At 48.3% G+C, this 20,132-nt stretch overlaps 1 protein-coding gene across 2 annotated transcripts in view; it reads right to left on the bottom strand.

The window, feature by feature from the left end:
• Positions 1–9,920, bottom strand: part of Slc2a7 (solute carrier family 2 member 7) — a 17,808-nt gene extending 7,888 nt beyond the window's left edge. The window contains exons 1-7 of one of the 2 annotated variants that reach the window (XM_031379551.1): positions 9,870–9,920; positions 9,299–9,411; positions 6,882–7,064; positions 4,738–4,862; positions 2,403–2,555; positions 1,741–1,866; positions 1,280–1,470 (exon numbers count right to left, since the gene is read on the bottom strand). In XM_031379551.1, coding sequence (XP_031235411.1) covers positions 1,280–1,470; positions 1,741–1,866; positions 2,403–2,555; positions 4,738–4,862; positions 6,882–7,064; positions 9,299–9,411; positions 9,870–9,920 — 942 coding nt within the window. The remainder of the gene's footprint in view (positions 1–1,279; positions 1,471–1,740; positions 1,867–2,402; positions 2,556–4,737; positions 4,863–6,881; positions 7,065–9,298; positions 9,412–9,869) is intronic. The other variant, XM_031379552.1, reaches the window with a different exon arrangement.
• Between the last annotated feature and the right edge of the window lie 10,212 nt (positions 9,921–20,132).

Genomic DNA, 20,132 nt, shown 5'->3' with positions numbered 1-20,132 from the left:
GTGCTTATAAAATGTGAGCCAGGCCACAGCGCCAGTAGGTAGTGTTCCCTGCATGACTTTACTATGGCATCTGTGCTTATAAAATGTGAGCCAGGCCACAGCGCCAGTAGGTAGTGTTCCTTGCATGACTTTACTATTTTGCACACACAGGCTCTTGATTGTATGGAGCCAGCTCTGGTCCAGGCTCAAGATAATCACAGAAAGCCACATACGTTGGTCCCCACTGGGTGGCTCCCAAGATAATTTTGCTAGACAATTCCACTTTTGAAGACAGATGTCACCTCCTCCTGTATCTTCTCCTAGACATCAACAGGGTCACCTGTCCTCTCTCCAATGGCTCCAGAATGGGCATTTGAGAGTTTCTAGTTGCCTATCCATAGAGAGAATGAAATAGCTACCAGAGACCATGACATGTTCCCACGGCAAGTGAGTCTACCAGGCCCTCCTTACCCAGGATGGATCAAGCAATGGCCCTTCTCAGGAGTCTCTGACTGGGACCAGAGGTCAGGCACTTCTGAGATGGTCTCTTATGGAGAAGATAAAAAACTACAGGCAGGAGATTTTCTTTAGGGGACTAAGAAGCAAAGAAAAGCAGGCATATAGCAAGAGCAGAGTAAAGGGTGGAGAGAGGTGGCACCCATGGAGTCCAGAAGAGTTATAGGTGGTCATGATAGTCCTGGGAAAGGAACCTGGATTTTGGGCAGGAGTAACAGTGGCCTTAGCTAACGCGCTGTCTCCATCCACCCACCCATCCGTCTACCCATCTATTCATCCATCTACCCATCTATTCATCCATCTACCCATCTATTCATCCATCTAGCTTTTTCTTCCTTCCTCCCCTCCCCTCTCTTTCTCACGGATGAGCTGCCTACATTCATCTATTTATTCATCTTCCTTATTTTTACTGCATGCATTCAGTCTCTGTGACATTCTATGGCACTTGAGTGGAAGTCTGAAGAGTTAGATCTCTCATTCCTGGCATGGGTCCCAGGGATCAACCTCAGATTCTCAGGCTTTGCTCGAGCACATCTTAATACTGCACTATCCTGCAGGCCAAGGTCCTGTTTGTTGCAAAGGAAATACTCAAATTGATAAAATGGACTGCGCTCCCAGAACTCTCCTCCCTGCACCAGCCTTGCGACTTGTCCCTCCTGGAGGCCAGACTGAGCTTCACAGGAGTCAAAATGCAAAGCGCTACTCCAGAGCCTTCTGTAAAATTCATTCAAAAAGACCCAAGGGGACCAAAAATCTGGGGTGAGGTGGCACCGCGCGCGCGCACCGCGTTGATCCCGGACAGCTGCTGACCCGCCATGAGCACCACAATAGAGATCAGCTGCCAGCGCAGGGGCCGAAAGGTGAAGAGATTGAGCACCGACAGGCGACCTTCTGCTTGCTCGGTGCGCTCCTCTGTGCGCATTTCTTCCATCTCGGCCTCCACATTGTAGTTGCGACCTCGCAGCTTCCTTAGAGCTGCAGAGAGGAGAAGCGGCACACCACACTCACCCTCTGCCCTATTGCACCTTAGCCAGGCCTTTCCACAGAGCCCAGGCCTCAGCTCACACACCCCTCCCCCGCAAACCCTCCACCCCAGTCACCACTCCTCACCCTGCACAAGCTCTCTGCTCTCAATTCCTGTCCACTGTGACCCTGACCCGGATCACAATCTCACCAGATGGTACCTGCCCATTCCATGCCCCTTTGTGCACTAGGAGCCTGGGTGAGCAGCCTGAGTCCCAGTACCTTGTTTTGCTTTCTCCTCGTCTCCTTTCTCAATCAGAGTGTAGCGGGGGCTCTCAGGGAAGAAGGGCAGAGAGAGGAGCTGAATTAGCGCAGGGACCCCCGTGAGAGCCAAGAGGATTGGCCAGCCTGGACGGAACACAAATAGCGGCTTGAGACTCGAATCTGCTGCAGGGAACCTACTGGGGCACAGGCGCTTCCCCTCCAGTTCCCCCTCACCGCGCCCAACCAAGTGATAAGCGAGGGTGGTGGCCACCTAGTCCTTGCCAAGACGTCACTGCCCACAAAGAACATCCGTATTAAAAATAGAGGAAAGAAACTAGTGGGTAAGGACACTTGCATGAGGACTTCAGCTGACTCGCAAGTACCAACCTAAAAAGCTGTGTTTGTGCATGCCCGTGACCCCAGCATTAGGGTGGGAGGGTTGGGGAGGCTCGGGGAAGCAGATCCAGGAAGCTCATTGGCTGGCCAGCGTAGCCTAGCTTATTTCTGGGTCTTCTCCTCCCATTTCCAGGAGTCAGCAACCCTGCCCCGGGCAAGGTCCCCTATATCCACAAGCTGACCTAAAGGTCACCAAAACACCTTCCTATTTGGACTATGGCTAACTGTGGGCTCAGCTGAGCCAGGGGCTGCACCATGCCTCACCCCCACACATTGCTGGTTACCTGTGGGATTGCCCAGAACGGCCTGCAGGCTGAAGATCTGAGCCAAGAGGACTCCAATGATGACAAATACCTCGGTCATTGTCCCTAATGTACCTCTGAGGTTCTGGGGAGCCAGTTCTCCCAGGTACATGGGTAGAGTACTGTAGGCGATGCCTGGTTCAGAGGAAACGGGAATCAGGATTGCTAAGAACAGTCCCCCAGTCTCTCAGAACCCAGTGCCTAAGGTTGTTTCAACCCCACCTCTTAAATCTTGACTCTCTTACTACTGGGACAGGAAGAGCCTGTTGCTTATTTAGTTTAAACCTGCAACCAGTTTTCCCCAAATTGCTCATTCAGCTGGAGAAATTCCTTTCCCCAAACTCTGGCATTTGGACAAAAACTAGTATTCCCTCAGGGGTTGGAGAAACTAGTCCCTACTTGAAAAAGGAGTCATTCTTATCTTTGGCAAAAGGGCTCTCTGACTCTTCTATTAATATATGCCTATAGTGTCTATTAGCATGTCAAGTTCCACGCTGGCCTCTAGGCTCCATCAATTTTTACAAGTACCTATTAGACACTTCAAAGCCCTCCATTCCAGCACACAGGGTCCCTCCTTCCAGGTCAACTCTTCCCTTAAAACCCTAGAAATATCTCACCACCACCACCATCACCACCAGCACCACCATCACCACCACCACCATCACCATTACCACCACCACCACCATCACCACCAACATCACCACCACCATCACCACCACACCACCATCACCACCATCACCATCACCAAATGTCACCCCAGCTCTCATCTGTTCTCTCTGCTTTCCAGAGACACAGAGGTTTAAAATAAACTTCTCTCTTTTCATCCATGAAATGGCTGTTTTGGTGTCTTTACTGCGGTCATTTCATTCAAAAAATGATACTGTTTCCTTCCTGGTTTCTGGTCCAGATTACTGTTAGAGAGGAAGAATCTAGACTGTGTAGGACTCTTTATATGAACTTAAATATCTGTCTTATTTTGGTTCGTTTTCTGTTCTTTGTTTCTTTCTTTCTTCTTTTTGAGAAAGGGTTTCTCTGTAGCTCTGACGTCCTGGAATTCTCTCTCTAGACCAGGCTGGGCTTGAACTCACAGAGATCCATCTGTCTCTCCCTCCTGAGTGCTGGGATTAAAGTGGCGTGCCACCACCACCTGGTGGTTTTCTGTTATTTAAGCACACATCACTTACATAGCCTTTTTGGTTTGGTTTTGCTGTGGAACTCATGAATTCTAGGCAAGTACTCTATTACTGAGCTGGGCTCAGCCCTTTCTTTATTGTTTTCTATGGGGGGCGGGGGTCTGCGGATGGAACCTAGGGCTTTGTGTATACAAGGTAAGTACTCTAGCAGGCAGCCACCTTCCTAGCTCTAGAGCTCCCTCTTTAAAAACATAAATCGCAGTAGTGAAGAGTCTTAACTGCTGCCTAAGGTGGAGACTCTGGATTCCGTGTTCTCAGTTTAAACTGTCTTTAATACAGATCGCTATCTGTGGCAGTCGGCATGAACACGCCCCCATGGGCTCTGGAAGCGCCATTGTTGGAGGTGTGGCCTTGTTGGAGGAAGTGTGTCATGGATGGGAGGGGGAGGATGGGCTTTGAGGTGTTGGAAGCTCAAGCCAGGCCCAGTAGCTCACTGTCTCTTCCTGCTGCCTGGGATCTGATATAGAACTCTCAGCTACCTCTCCAGAGCTGTGTCTGCCTGCATGTTACCATGACAATAATGGACTGAGTGATAGACTGAACCCCTGTACTGTGACCCAGCCTCAACGAAATGTTTCCTTTGTAAGAATTGTTGCGTTCATGGTGTCTCTCCTCTCCTTACATGACTCACCTCAGGGCCATGGCCACTCCAGACCGTTCCAGATGCCTCTGGTTATGCCGTCCCTCATATCGCCAATGGACCTTCTCCTGCACAGACTAGTCATGTCCTCCTATTTATTTATTTATTTATTTATTTATTTATAGCCCTGCTGGCCCAGAGTTCACTATATAGACTGACTTAGATTTGAATCTACAGCAATTCACATGCCTCTGCCTTCTGAGTGCTGGGACTAAGGGCAAGGTGGAAGATTTCATTTCATAACAGGGAGGAGCTAGAAAGCCTGGGACCTGATAGGGCCTAGGACTGGAAACTGGAGGAAATCTAGGGAAGAAAAAGCAGATAGCCAGACAGACCCCTTGTGTCCAGTGTTGGCTCCTGGTGCTGGGCACCCACGTCTCAGAGCTGTCCCCTGACCAGTGCACATCAAACACCCTGGTCTTCAGTGACCGCCCTAGGTACCTGCTCAGACTCCTACCTGGTCTTCAGTGGTCACCCTAGGTACCTGCACAGACTCCCACCAGCACTCGAGAAAAGATGATCAACTCAAAAGCCCGGGCCACTTTGCTGACTCCCATCAGGATAGCAGAGGTTATGGCGAAGACATTGTTGATCAACAGTGTTCCCTTTCTGCAAGACAGCGGGGCCCGGGGGAGGGGCGTCCAGTAGATGCTTTGACACCCCAAACCCTGTATTCCAGGCTGTTCCCTATAGAGGAGCTAGACCATGCCTGAGAAGGATGGGAAGATGGGACAGTGTCCCAGGTGTCCGCATTCATGCCAGTGCTGCATTCCCTGCCCCTCAGTGTAAAGAAGTGTGATTAGGTATCCTCACGACAGACTAGGGCCCTTATAATATAATTAGTAACACTCTCTCCATGTATACAAAAGAAGGCCCAAGCTGACTAAGAATGGGAAAAGCTGTAAGGAAATTGGAAGGAAGCTGTGGGGCTAGCAGGAGCGGGGGAGGGGAGGTGTGTCTCAAAACTCTGCAGCCGTTTCACAAGCGGGAGCTTCCTGTGACTGGTGGGTAGTCAAGCCCCAGTGGTAACATCTAGACCAGATCTGATGTTGGTCAGGGCTGCTGACCAGCTCCCCATAACAGATAGGGTACAGAATGGGACTATGACCTCTGTGACTCACAAGGCTAAAACTCAAGGGTCTGTGGAGGCCAGGGCTGAGAAGTTGCACTGATCTCGTTTTGGTTTTTTGAAGTAGGGTCTCATGTATCCCAGGCTGGCCTTAGATTTGCTCTGTAGCCGGGCCTCGTGCCTCTACCTCCAGAGTGTTTGGTTATAGCTGTGTTCTCCTTCGCTCAGTTTAGGGGCTGTTAATTATTGCTCCCCATCTTTATACTGGAGGTGCCAGTTGCAGAGGACCCAGCCTCTGATTGTTATAGGTAAAGCAGGGCCAATAGGGTCCTTATAAAAAAATCCTCTGCTGGTCAACACCCCAGGATGTGCCAAGATCCACAGATGTGCACCCCGAAGACCCAGGAGGGTAAATGAGCACCTAGCGGTCCTCTACTCTCGACACCCTCTTCCTCTCTCTGACCCCTAAGAAGCCTGCTACCTCACAGAGGCTCAGGCTGGTGGGCCCCCACTGGGCAGGCTTCCTCCACCCCACCCCCTGGTCTTCATTTGCAATATGAGACTAGGGAAAGATTGTGAGAGACAGAGTGAGGAGGCACACACCTTCAATCCTAGCACTTGGGAGGCAGAGGCTGGCGGATCTCAGTGAGTGACAGGCCATCCTGATCTACATAGTGAGACAATATCTCAAACTCAATCAAAGGTCTACCGAGAAGGATGTATAAAGCTGGGTCCTGAGAACAGTCTAATCAATGCTTACAAGTAATATATAGCCTGACCTACTGCAAAATTAGAATCTATTAAGTTCTTTCTTCACTTAAGCGCACAGGAGAGGACGGGTTCGTCGCTCACCAACAATTTACAAGGAGAGGCTTCTGGGTCCAGCTTTCATAAATAGTTCCCACCTGGGCAGCGTGGGAACTATTTTCTTTAATGCGTGACCAGGAGCCTGGCTGCTGCGTTTTTGGAGTTATTGTCCCGACGGGTTCTCCACTCCCCATCCTTACACAGCCTAACTTGGCCTGACAACCTCGATGGAGGGCGAACCTGCGCACACCAAATGCAGCTGGGCCCCACCCTGTGACTTGTGCTCAGCCTTTTCCTTCCGGGGACCTTGAACGGCACACACCACCTTATCTTCAGCCAGGCCTCTGCAGCGTGGACCTCTGAGGAGCCAAGCAAAGTGCACAGAGCTGGGCTTCACCCCCAAAGCAGATACGAGACCGAGGCACGTGTGGTGACTCAGCCCGGTTCTCAGCTTCGGGACAGCATGCTGCTGCACCCATGTGCTGCTGCACCCCAAAGCCACCTGACCCCAGAATGAACCCCTTGAGTGGCATTTTCGAACCTGCCGCAGTGCTTATGGGGTTCTGAGCTGAACACCATCAGAAGCCGTTCCTACACAGCTGTCGGGGAAGGAGAAGGGTCGGTGGCAACATGGAAACTTGCTTTTAGACCTGGTTTTCGGGGTGGTCTCAGCTACCCACCAGCAACTCAGTCATCAAGATAGCCCATGGCTAACATGAACCTCAAGTGTGGGAATGCTGCCCTCCATTTACCTGCCCCACTTGTTGACCATCATGCCGACCACTAAGGACCCCAGCAGCCCTCCCAGAGGGAACATGGAGACCGTGCAAGACCACAGGAGCAGCAGGGTATGCTCATCCATGAATGTTCCGTGTCGCTCAAAGTATGTGTCATTGTAAAACGACTTCAAGACCTGAAAGACAGGACCCCATCCACTGCTCAGGAAACCGTGTAACTCACAGAAAAGGCGATGTAAACTCTCAGCTGCCCCTTGTCGTCCATCTCACAGAGACGACACATTCCCGTCAGTACCCACAGGACACAATTGAACCTAGTGGTTTTCTGTTGGTACCTGGGGAACAAAATAATATTCTGAGAAGAGATAGAAAGCCAGCCAGAAGGAAAGTAGTTAAAAATTCACTCCCATAGCCTTCTGCCAGAAAAAAAATGGAGGAAAGCCCCAAACTAGCCGGGGGATGCTAGGCAGTGGGTCATCCTACACAGACTTACTTTCTCACTCCTTGTAGAAGGCATCTACTTCTATGATTAAAGCCACCTGGAGAGGGAAAGCCACCCTGACCAGCTTACAAGGCTCAGGTCACACTCCGTCACTGAGAAAAGTCAGAGCAAGAACTCAACACTGTCCTGGAGGAGGGAATTGATGCAGAGGCCTTGGAGGCGTGCTGTTCATTGGCTTGCTCCTCATGGCTTGCTCAGTCTGCTTTCCCACCTGCCCCAGAGAGTACCACCTGCAGTGAGCGGGATTCTCTCATAAGAGGCCATCAATCCAAGAAACTGCATCGGGGTCTTGCCCATAAGCCAGTCTAGTGGGAGTATCTCCTCAATTTAGGCTCTCTCCTCCAAAACAACTCTAGCTTGTGTCAAGTCGACATAAAACTAGCCAGCACGTTAACTATAATAGTGACATAGCACATTGCCTGTGTCATACTTAGAAGAGATGACCCAGAGCCATGCCTTCAGTTCAGATGGCAGAGTGCTTGCCCTATATGCATGACGCCCTGGTTCCATCCCCAGCCCTAAATAAGATTCATAGATGTACACCTCTAACCTCAGCACTTGGGGGCAGTAGGGGGGTTCAGATATTCAAGGCAAACTTCAGCTATATATAAAATTTGAGGCCAGGCACAGCAACATGAGATTCTGCCTTTAAAAAGTGCAGTGGGAAGGGGAGGCTGGAGAGATGGCTCAGCAGTAAAGGCCACTTAATGTTCCTGCATAGGACTCGAGTTTGGTTCCCAGCGTCCATATCACATGGCTCACAGTCACCGGCTTCAAAGGCCCTTTTTGTCACTATTGAGACACACACACACACAGAGAGAGAGGGGGGGGGGAGAGGGAGAGAGAGAGAGAGAGAGGAATAGATCAGTGGTAGAGCCCTTGCCTTGCCTACCATTCCACACCTTGGGTTTAATTCTTGATACCACAAAATCCCAACACTGGAGAGGCTGAGGCAGGAGGATGGTTCAGGGCCAGTTCACTAGCTTGATGTACATAATGTTTCAATCAATCTAGGACTGGAAGTGGTAGGACGGCTCAGTGGGTGAAGGTGCTCACTGCCAAGGCTGATGGCTGAGTCAGATTCCCAAGGCAGAAGCAGAAGAAACTCCTGGGCCCTGTTTTCTGACTTTACACAGACACTCATGGTGGCAATTACATGCCCCGCACATGTGCAGACAACTCAAGACACACCGAATAAATTCAAATAAAACACAAATGCAATGACACAAGTATATTTTTTCTTCTTTGTCTTTGGAGACAGGGTCTCTTTATGTAGTCTTGGCTGTTTTGGAGCTTGCTATAATAGAGCAGGTTGGCCTTGAACTCACAAGAGACCCTCCTGCCTCTGCCTCCCCAGTGATGAGATTAAACGTATGTACCACCATGCCTGGCACGATAAAACATTTTTTTAAAAAATCACCTAGGTTGGGGATGCTGTTCCGTGGTAGAACACTTTTCTGGTGTGCACGAGGCCCTGGATTTGATTCTCAATATTGCAAAACATACCACCACCAAAACCACCAAAACCTTCATAAGATCAAAGATGCCCTGTTAATGATAATGGGTAATGAGTCTATGTATAGATAATATACACACATGCCCAGACTTCTGCTGCACACCACCTGTCTCCCCTGGAACTTGTTCCAGCCAGCTTTTATCTCTGTCGCTTCTCCTTGACCCAAACACAATCCCTAAATGTTAACAGATTCATTCTTGAATTTGTGTCTGCCATCCACAAACGGCCCTCGCATGTGGGCAAGGCAAGGTGCCCAGGCAGAGAATCCAGGTCCTCCCACACCGATGTCCCTAGAAAAGATGACATTGCTGGAGAAAATAGCTCTAGCTGCCCCTACTCCTCAGAGGTAGGTGTCTAGAGGGCTCCAAGAAGAAAGTGGAAGATCCCAGAAGCAGGGCAGCAGCTGACTTCTGCCCGCCGAGACCCACCTTGTGAGGTGTGTTGATCACGGCGATGTTGTAGCCGTACTGGAAGACTGAACCAAAGGCTGCACTTAGGGTAGTCAGGACCAGTGTGGGCTGGAGGCGCTGAACCAGAGAATTCCAAGGTCAGAGACTCTGTAGGGTTGGCTCCTGTCACTTGGAGGATTGGGTTGGGGTGAGGGTAGCCAGGCCTTCACTTCCTCATTAGGTGGAGAGGGAGGTCTGGCTGGGAGCAGGCTATAATCCTGGAAGGAGGAGGAGGGGGCTGTCTGGGAAGGTGACCCAAGCAGGTGTTGTCTTGCTTCTAGGTACACATTTTTTCCTGCCTTTGACCTTGAAGGTGGAGGGACAGGTAGGGCTGTGAAGTGGCACTATCTGACTTCCCCAGGCTTCACGGGAGCATGCTTATGTCTGAGTCATGGGGCTTGGGTATGGCAGTCCCTCTGCGACCATCTGGGTAGGTGCTCCCCAAAGCCCTTCTTGATAGATTGATTCCAGGGCCCTTTGCACACAAATGTCTCCAGCATGGTGGCAGAGAGGCAGTTTCCAGAGTTGGCACTTACCGCTTCCATGTGTGGTGAGGGTGGAGGTGTCCCCGTCTCCTTGTTCTCCATCCTTATTCAGGTAGATACACGGGTGTGTTGTGCCTCTCGGATGCTACGGGGCCCTGCTCTGCCAGCTGCCTGCTGGGTCTGCTGCTTCCCTGAGGCTGGCCTCCCATATGATCCTCTTGCCCTCTGGACCTTGATGGCTTTCTGCACGAGACCATTCTTCTTGGAAGCTGATAAGATAAGTGTTGTTGCTTTGCCAGTGGCATCCATGTGAGGGGTGGGCACCTCTTCACTTCCTACAATCTCCAACCAGCAGCCTCCCTGTTGCCACAAGGAGGGGAAAGGACACTGGTTGGTCCCCTGAAATGAGTTCTGGGAAACAAGGCAAGCTTCAGCTTAGTTTTCTCTTGGCTTTTCCTTTAGGTATGCCTCCTTTGTGCATTGGCTAATTGTCTATGTGGGGGAAAGCACCTCAGTTGTTTTCTAGTGCAACTTTGCTGGCCATCGGGGCAAACACCTATAATCTCAGAGCCCTTGGGGATAAGGGACAGGAGGACCATGGATTTGAAATTAGCCCAGGAAACACAGTAAGACCTCATATAAAACACAAAACAACAAAACCAAAAACCAGACCAAGGGCTGAGGAGGGGGCTCTGTGGCAATCCGCTTAGTGTGTGGAAGATTCTGGATTCCATGCTTGGTATTGTAAAACAAGACAAAAAGGCAACCTTAATAAAATTATATTTATAATTAATTTATTATTATTATTGCTGTGTATTGTGTGGGTGGGGTATGCATGTGTCACAATGCACATTTGAAGGTCAGAGGACAACTTACAGGAGCCAGTTCTCTCCTTCTACCATGTGAGTCACTGGGATTGGACTCTGATCGTCAGGACTCGTAGCAAGCATCTTTTCCAGTTGAGCCATCTTGTGGGCCTTCTGTGCTTGGTTATTTTTCTGTTTGCATTAGTTACTTCCCTGTTGCTGTGATAAAACATGGCAACCAAAGGCAACTGACTTAAAGAAGAGAGAGTTTGTTTTGGCTGATGGTTTCAGAGAGGTTGAGTCTTTCAGTGCAGGGAGGCAATGAGTGGCAGGCAGCTGGAGCAGGAAGCCAAGAACTCACATATTTAACAGTAAGCACAGAGCAGAGAGAGCAAATTAGAAGTAGGGTAAGGATAGATAATGTCATAGCCCACTCACAGTGACAGCTGCACCACCCAGACCTCCCCAAACTGCTACACCAACTGGGAATCAAGTGTTCAAATACCAGAGCAGTGGGGACATTTCTCATTTAAAATGCCATGGTGCATGTGTGTGTGTGCGTGTGTGTGTGCGTGTGCGTGTGCATGAGAGAGAGAGAGAGAGAGAGAGAGAGAGAGAGAGGTGTTAGTGTGTGACTGTGGATGGACATGCACGAGAAGGTCTCACAGGACAACTTCACGTGTCTGCTATCGGCTTCTACCTTGTTTGAAACAGGGCCTATTACTGTTTAACACTGCATGTGCTAGGTTAGGGGCAACTGGCTTCTGGGCCAGACAGGAGGCAAGAATCTCCTATCTCTGCCTCCTGTCTTTACAGATGATTGTAGTGGGTAGTTCTGATGTGCTTTGATTGGGAATCTGCATTTGAACACTGAAGGTCCTGTTCCCCAACTGGTTCTTGATCAATCAATAAAGATGCTGCTGGCCAATGGCTGGACAGAAGAGATGGGACTTCCAGGTTCCAGACACAGAGGTGGAAAGGAGATTTACCATCTTCAGGGGGATAGAGAACCATCAGTCATGTGAGATCTTGGGTGGAAGGGCCATTGGCCTCTTCCCTGACTGGGCCTGGCTTAGCAGATGGGAGATCCGAAACACAACTAAGCTGAGGGCAGATTTAGAGGCGTTGAGCTGGGAGTAAAGATAAGGGCATGTTAGCCAAGGAAGGCTTAGAAGGGCCCGGCCATTGTGTTAAAAAGCATATTAAAAATAATCTAATTTGTGTGTGTCTTTCATCTGCAGATCCAAAGGGACCAGGTTGGTGGCTGGTAGTGTGGCCCAACTGGGATTTATAGCAGTGTAGTAGAAACTACATGTTACATATGATTAATGGGATTCAGACCCATGCTACCATGTCCATGTTACATGTTACATGGGTTATAAGAACTCAAACTCAGGTCCTCATGCTGGCATGGTAAACATTTTACACACTGAACCATCTCCTTAGCCCATGACCTTATTATTTCTAATTGTACTTATAATTTAAGTATTAGCAATAATGACTAGAGGTAATTAGTAAATAATTGTAATTGCTGCGATTTGGATCTATTATACCCGAAAACCTGTGTATTTGGGCCCCAGCTTGTTTGGTGGAAATCTTTAGGAGTCAGGCTTGGAAGAAGGCCTTGGGTTATTGTGATGTGCTTTTTTTTTTTTTTTTTTAAGATTTATTTATTTTATTTATGTGAGTACATTGTAGCTGTCTTCAGACACAGCAGAAGAGGGCAGCAGATCTTATTACAGATGGTTGTGAGCCACCATCTGGTTGCTGGGAATTGAACTCAGGACCTCTGAAAGAGCAGTTAGTGCTCTTAATCACTGAACCATGTCTCCAGCCTGCAATGTGCTCTTGAAGAGCATTGTGGGATACCTGTGTCTAACTTTCCCTTCACTCCTTGGCTATGAGGTGAGAGAGCTTTATCTTCTCTGTGTTCCTATCATGATGTGATGACTCAAGACACAAACGCAAAAGCACAAAGTGACCATGTAGGGACAGCTCCCAAACAGACATAAGTGTATTCCATTTTTAAAGTTGACTATGGGGCTGGCAAATAGCTCAGAGAATAAAGGTGTATGTTGCAGTGTATAATGACCTGAGTTCAATCCCAGGAACCCACATGATGGAGGGAGAGGACTGATCCCCTTTTTCAGGAAGAGGATAAGTGCCAATAACACAAATGTTTAGTAAGTTAATAAAATATTGAATGACAGAATGGTAATCATGTAAAAATTATGTGTTAGGAAAGAAAGGAAAGAAATAAGGAAGGAAGGAAGGAAGGAAGGAAGGAAGGAAGGAAGGAGAGGGATGAAGGAGGAGAGGGAAGGAAGGAGGAGAGGGAAGAAGGGTGGGAAGAAGGGAGGGAAGAAAGAAGAAAAGGAAGGAAGGAGGGAGCAGAGGGAGGGAATTGGTTCTGTTGTTCAAAAGCCCATGGCTAGGGAGGTTGTCTTAGTCACTTATAAATAAATAAATAAATAAATTACTGGAAAGAGACACCGTGACCAAGGCAACTCTTATAAGAGAAGATGTTTAATTGGGGCTCACTTACAGTTTCAGAAATTTAGTCCATTATCATGGTAGGAAGCATGGCTGCACTCAGGCAGGCACTGGACCAGAAGCTGAGAACTACAGCCTGATCTGTAGGTAGAGAGAAACATTGTGCAGGAGCTTTTGGGTTTTTAAAACCTCAAAGTCCACTCCCAGTGACACACTTTCTCTGACAAGGCTATGATTCCTAATCCTTCTAATCCTTTCAAACATTCCTAGAGACTGAGCATTAAAATATATGGGTCTATGGGGCAATTCTTACTCAAACTACCACAGAGGTCACAGGCCCAGGGGCAAGCCTAGTGTTTGGCTAAAAGGTCATATCATCAAATTGCTGTCTAAATATGTGTGCATGCGCACGTGTGTTTATGCTCATATATTAGTGCTGCTTTCAATCCTGGTTGGAGAAGCTTTTTTTGCAGCGAGTAGAGAGGTCAAGGCAGAGGCTCACAGTACTGGGGCTTACACTACTGGGGTTCAGGAATCACCACACGAGCCACTGGGACACCGACCTAAGATACAATGCAAGTTTACTGAATGCCTAATTCGGACTGATGGATTAGGGTCTGAGAGAGGACCTGGGAGCCAGACGGATGCTAGTTTTTTCTTAAGGCAGGCTTTTCATAGGAAAGCCAAGTGCAGAAGGCAAGAGCTGTATTACATTTTGGCTAACTAGACCAGGTATCATCAGCTGACCTTTCAACTGACTAGTCCTCGGTGAGGTAAGTGAAGAGGAGGTTAGAAGTCTTCCAGATGACCGAGATAATAGAACATGAATAATACAACCATAGCATCGTGACCTTTTAGGAGAATTTTTCAGTGTCAGCTATGAATAATTACTTCTGGGAAGTGGAACTTCATTTCCAAGAACCCGAACTCAATTTCACTCTTTGAGCAAAATGGAGACCAAATACAAAATGGCTATTGTGATGTTAAAAAGAGGCCTCCACAATTGATCTGGGCTGGAGAGATGGCTCCGTGGTTAAGAGCACTAGCTGCTCTTCCAGAGGTCCTGAGTTCAAATCCCAGCAACCAATGGTGGCTCACAACCATCTGTAATGGGATCCCCGATGCCATCTTCTGTAATGCAGGCATACATGCAGACAGAGAACTTATATAATAAATAAATAAATAAATAAATAAATAAATAAATAAATAAAATAAGAAATATTTTAAGAAGATCAACATAGTTGGTCAAATAATTCATTATAATCACTTGGCTAAACTCATATATTTGCTGAGAATAGTGGCCATGAGTGCTCCATCTTAAAAGAGACACCATTGTCATCACCCCCAAAGCTCAGGGAACATCGTGAAAGAAGGGCAGGGAGGATGCAGGAGCTGGACGATGGCGATGGTGAATACTATGAGTGTGAGCATGTGAGTGTGTGAGCGCTGTGAGGGTGTGTGTGAGTGCTGTGTGTGTGTGAGCACCATGAAATGCCGTCTGTCCATGGCTGTTGCACTCAAGAATGCAGGCATCTGTGGTTAGCTATATGAGACCTGCGCAAGATCAAACTGGGCTGCTCCCCTGCACAGAGGAGGAGGGTTCACAGGGCTCCCTCCACCCCTAGCTGAGGACATATTGGCAGTTGATGAATGACTGCTGGGGGAGGGATGGTCTTTCACTGTGTAGCCCTGGCTGTCCTGGAACTTGCTCTGTAGACCAGGCTGGCCTTGAACTCAGAGACTTCCTCCCTCTGCCTTCTGAGTGCTGGGACTAGCGTGTACCACCACCATCACCAGGCAGAGTCATTTTTCTTTGTGCTGTTAGCCAATGGTAGGTTGGCTCCAAGGGAAGAGTACCGCACTCTTTGTGTGTGTGTGTGCGTGTGTGTTTGTGTGTGTGTATGTGTATGTATATATATGTATGTATATATATACATATATGTATACACACACACATATATACATATATATATATATATATATATATATATATATATATGACATTAAGTGGCGAGAGGACTGTGCTATGAACCACAGAGACACTTATAAGTAGGGAATGGGGGTGAATTTGATCAAAATACATTGAATACATATATGGAACTCTCAAAGAATGAATAAAAATACCACATATTTTTTAAAAAAGAAAAATTTATTTGTAGGGTGTGGTGGCACACGCCTGTGATTTCAGCATCCATGAGATCATCACAAGTTCAAGCCTAGATGGTCGGTAGCGAATATTTCATCCATTTAGGACTGTCTAGTAAGACCCTATCTCAAAACAACAACAAAACCCCAACTGAACATCCAAATGGAACAGAGGAAGAATGAAAGGAAGTTGGGCATCCTGACACACACACATCTAACCCTCAGGGAGACGCTGAGAAGCCATGGGTATGAGACCCAGGTCCCAAGGCCAGAGAGCTTGGAGTTGCAAAGTCTGCAAAGAGCAAGAACCAGCCCCAGGCATGAGGTGGTGAAGGGAAGGAGGAGAGGACTGATGGGTAAATCCTTCGCTTGTTCTGATTGGACGGTGGCTGCAAGCTGAGGGCGGACCTTCCCCACAGGCCCTGACCTACAACTCCAGTTTTGAAGCCGTTTTCTGGCTCCACTGCATGCATGTAATGTACAGACATACACGCAGGCAAAAACCCCATGCACAAACTAAAAAGAATTAGTCTTTAGGAGTCGCCTTTCCCTGACTTGGCAGGTCGCCACACTTGGCCTTTGTTACTTACTGTTCATTCCCGACCTCCCTGCCTCCCAGAGCTGGTGTTTAAACCCAGACAGAGCCTTAAACACACCAGGCAAATACTCCCCTCTGAGCTACTGCCCCAGCCTTCACTTGATTTTAGCCAAAAGAATGAAAAGTGATCCGATTCGGGTCCGACTTGAGTTCCCCCTCCAACCTCTCCCCATCCCATCTTTTATTTCCCTGCTAGGCTACCTGATGCACGCCCTTAATCCCAGCACTCGGGAGGCAGACGCGGGTGGATCTCCGTGAGTTCCAGGTTAGCCTGGTCTACATAGCAAGTTTCAGGACAGTCAGGACTACATAAAGAAATCCTGTCTCAAACAAACAAGCAACAACCCCAAAGAACCAAAACAAACAAACAAAAAACAAATACATTATTCATTTTTTTGTTTTTTTTCGAGACAGGGTTTCTCTGTGTAGCCTTGGCTGTCCTGGAACTCACTCTGTAGACCATGCTGGCCTGGAACTCAGAAATCTGCCTGCCTCTGCCTCCCAAGAGCTGGGATCAAAGGCGTGTGCCACCACCGCCCGGCGTCATTTTTAAAAATTATTTTTAATTAAGTACGTATGTCTGTGTGTTTGTGTGTAGGTCTGTGCCTATGAGTGCAAATGCCTGCAGAGACTGGAGTAATAGGAGGTTGTGAGCCATCTGATGTGGGTGCTGAGATCTGAACTCAGGCCCTCTGCAAGAATAGTGTGTGCTTCTACCCACCGAGCCATCGTGCTGGGATTAGACCCACTGTTTGACATAGATAGTATTATTTACTATTTGTAATTTTTTTCTTTTTTTTGGTAAATATCTCCTTGGGCCAATGAACGTCTTCCATTTATGATGCTCCTCCGTCCATTACTGTTTTGTTTCTGAGATAATCTCACGTAGCTTAGGCTTTATTATGTAGCCCAGGCTGGTCTTGAACTCCTGAATGCTGGGATTAAAAGCTTGTACAACCACTCCAGGCTTTGGGAAAAACTTTTATAAACTATTCACACCCCCCTCATTCCTGTCTTTGCCGTCACCACTTTCAAATGTGAAGGCTTATTGTGTGCAGTGATCCTGGGTTCTAGGCCCAGCAAAAAGAACAGCAAACAAAGATGACAATAGTAACAACAACAACAACAAAACCCACCCAACCAACTGAACAAACAAAAACAGAGCGGAGAAGAATTGGGAGTATTCTGGGATCTAACAAATTGACTCTTGTAACCCCAGCACTTTGGAGATAGAGACAGGAAGATCAAAGCCAGCCTGGTCTACATAGTGAGGCTCCCTCACCTCCTCCAGGAAGATCAGAGCTATCCTGCTCCTCATAGTGAGGCTCCGTCACTCCTCCAATTATTTAGTACTTAGTGCGTGTGCATGTAAGAGTTGGTTCTCTTCTTCCATCATATGGGCCCCCAGGATTGAACTCAGGTCTTCAGGCTTTGGTGGCAGGTGCCACAGGATAAAGATACCACGAGGGGCCTTGCTGGCTCCTACATAGTGATTCTGAGTTCTCTAAGGTTACAGGAAACACTGTCAAAATAGACACAAACAAAATAGAGAACCATAGCCTAGACAGATAGGGTGGCTAGCCTGCTTCTCTTCCCTCTTTTTTCTCCAGGCACCAGGGACAGCCTTGGAAAACAGCCTGAGAAGAGCACAGCTTGTCCTCATCAATGTTCAGATCCTAACGTCAGACTTTGTTTCAAAGCCTTTCCAGTCGTGCTTTTCCTGGCCTCCTGCCTTCGCCGCTGTCCCCCTCCCACAGACTCAGGGTGTCCGTGGAGGCACACACACCCATCTACCTTCCTGGATGCACACTTCCTTTGCTCTTTCTAAAACGCCTTTTCCTCATTCAAAAATTATTGTTATATTTTATGTGTAGGTGTGTTTTGCTTGCATGTAGGTCTATGCATCACAGGAGTCAAAAGAGCTATGGGATACCCTGGAGTTACAGCCGTTTGTATATGGGTGCTGGGAGTCCTCTAGAAGGACGGCCAGTGTTCTTAACTGCTGAGCCATCTCTCCAGCCCCTTTCTTTGCTCTGATTGTGCATGAGAGTCCAATATCTTCTTCACATTCTCATTTCCAATAAGCAGGTGACCAAGATTAGCCCACATTTTGGTCCATAAAACACAGTGTGGAAATTTCTCACCGGAGGAGACTCTGGGCCTGACTTGGGCTCTGAATGTGTCTGTCCACTGGGACTAGAAGAACCTGTGCACAGTCCCGTCCTTTCTACCTCGGCTGTCACCCTCCCCATTAATACTCATCTGCTCTGACACATTTCCATGTGGATTTACCCAAGTGTCATTTCTAGGGGAGGAGATTGGTTTTGGATTTTGGAGGTAGGTTCTTCAGTGCCCAAGGCTCTGGGATCCACTGTGTAGCAAAGGATGACCTTGAACTCCTAGTCTCCTTCCTTCACCTCGTAAGTGCCAGGATGACCGGGCTGCGTAGCCAGGCCTGGCTTAGCCTTTGGAACAGCTCGACTTCAAACCTCGGGAAACTGGATATTTGTCACTAACTCTGACCACACAGGTGTCATGCAGATGAGAACTCACTCAGACTGGAGGGTAGGGAGAGGGAAATCTTTCCCGTCTCTAGAGTGCCTCCCTTCTGCCCTTGCCCCGAACCAAACTGTGTCCCTGGAGGTCACTGAATCCAGCCTCTTCCTTGGGCCCTTTCTTTGCAGTTTCTGTGCAACCCCTCACTTCTGTGAACACTTGAGTCACTCCCGCACAAATGAAGTCTGAACCCAGTCTTAAAAAAGCTCTGGGGGCCTACCTTCCTCCAGGGCTCCCCCAACTCTTCTGTGGGACAGACAGGGTGATTCTCTAGACTGTGTGTGTAATTAGGCCTGGGGCTCTGCCCTGCTCTGTCCATTCCATGGGCTGCCCACCACACTCAGACCTTCCTGAGGCCTCGGTGTTCTATGGTATCTCTTTCCTGCCTCCCTTTCTGGCTTTCTCATTCACTTTCTCTTTCTTTGAGCCCCGTGTTTACCAGCTGGTCTCTTTTACTTCTTTAGTCCCACCTGGAACTGCTAGGGACTCAGTTCTAACACCAGGGTTATCATGACTGTTTTTTCAAGGCCGGGGATGGAACCCAGGGCCTTGTTTCTAGGCTCTGCCCCTGAGCTACACACTCAACATCCAGGACTATTATAACCAAGTTCAGACCCAGTGTAGTTCTCAAGACCTAATGAGTCACTGAATATGGTAGACACCCATTTAATCCCAACACTTGGGAGGCAGAGGCTGGCAGATTTGAGTTCAATGACATCCTGGTCTACAAAGCAAGTTCCAGGCCAGCCAGGGCTTCCTAATGAGGCCCTGTATCCACCCCAACCCCCCAAAACTTAATAGGCTCTCTTATAGTCCTGCAACATCCTAGGTTTCTAGACCAAAATATTGTGGGCTCCCCTGAGCAGAATGCCTTACTCCTACTGAATCCTCACTAACGGAGAACCCTTCACACGTCCTAAGTCTTTATCAACCTACCCCCATGCGGCATACCTCTTGCTATATACCCTACTCACACAAGCAAAACTCTAGATTTTTCTATGCATAACTATCTCTGTGAGTCTTAAACTGTTTGTGAGTTCATGCCAAGGTCTCCAACTCTAATCAATTGCCATAGGGAGTATTCCAGGATCCATACCATCGGCACTCTCCTACCATCTGCCATCCACTCAGGATCCATGCCATCGACACTCTCCTACCATCTGCCATCCACTCAGGATCCATGCCATCAGCACTTTCCTACCATCTGCCATTCACTCAGGACCCGTACCATCCGCACTCTCCCACCGTCTGCCATTCACTCAGGATCCATGCCATCGACACTCTCCTACCATCTGCCATTCACTCAGGATCCATACCATCCGCACTCTCCCACCGTCTGCCGTCCACTCAGGATCCATGCCATCGACACTCTCCTACCATCTGCCATTCACTCAGGATCCGTACCATCCGCACTCTCCCACCGTCTGCCGTCCACTCACAGAAGTGTCCTCTGCCCTGTGTTTCACTTGTGGATTCAAATAGTCTCTAGAGGAGTGCTTATCTCTAAGCACATCTACACAGCAGAGCACCAAACATGCATCACTGAGCTAGATGCTATGAGCTTATGAAGTGATTTAACCCTGCAGCAGTGACACGAGACATGTTCTGTTTGTTCCACTTTTAGTTGAAGTACAGAAAAGCTAAGTGACTTGGCATTTTGCATACTTAATGGCAGAGCCAAGGTTAGAACCAGGGAGTAGATTTGTGTAGGATGTA

The sequence above is a fragment of the Mastomys coucha genome, unplaced genomic scaffold (assembly GCF_008632895.1).
Source record: "Mastomys coucha isolate ucsf_1 unplaced genomic scaffold, UCSF_Mcou_1 pScaffold18, whole genome shotgun sequence".
Taxonomy (NCBI): Eukaryota; Metazoa; Chordata; class Mammalia; order Rodentia; family Muridae; genus Mastomys; species Mastomys coucha.
This window is presented reverse-complemented; position numbering and strand designations above follow the sequence as displayed.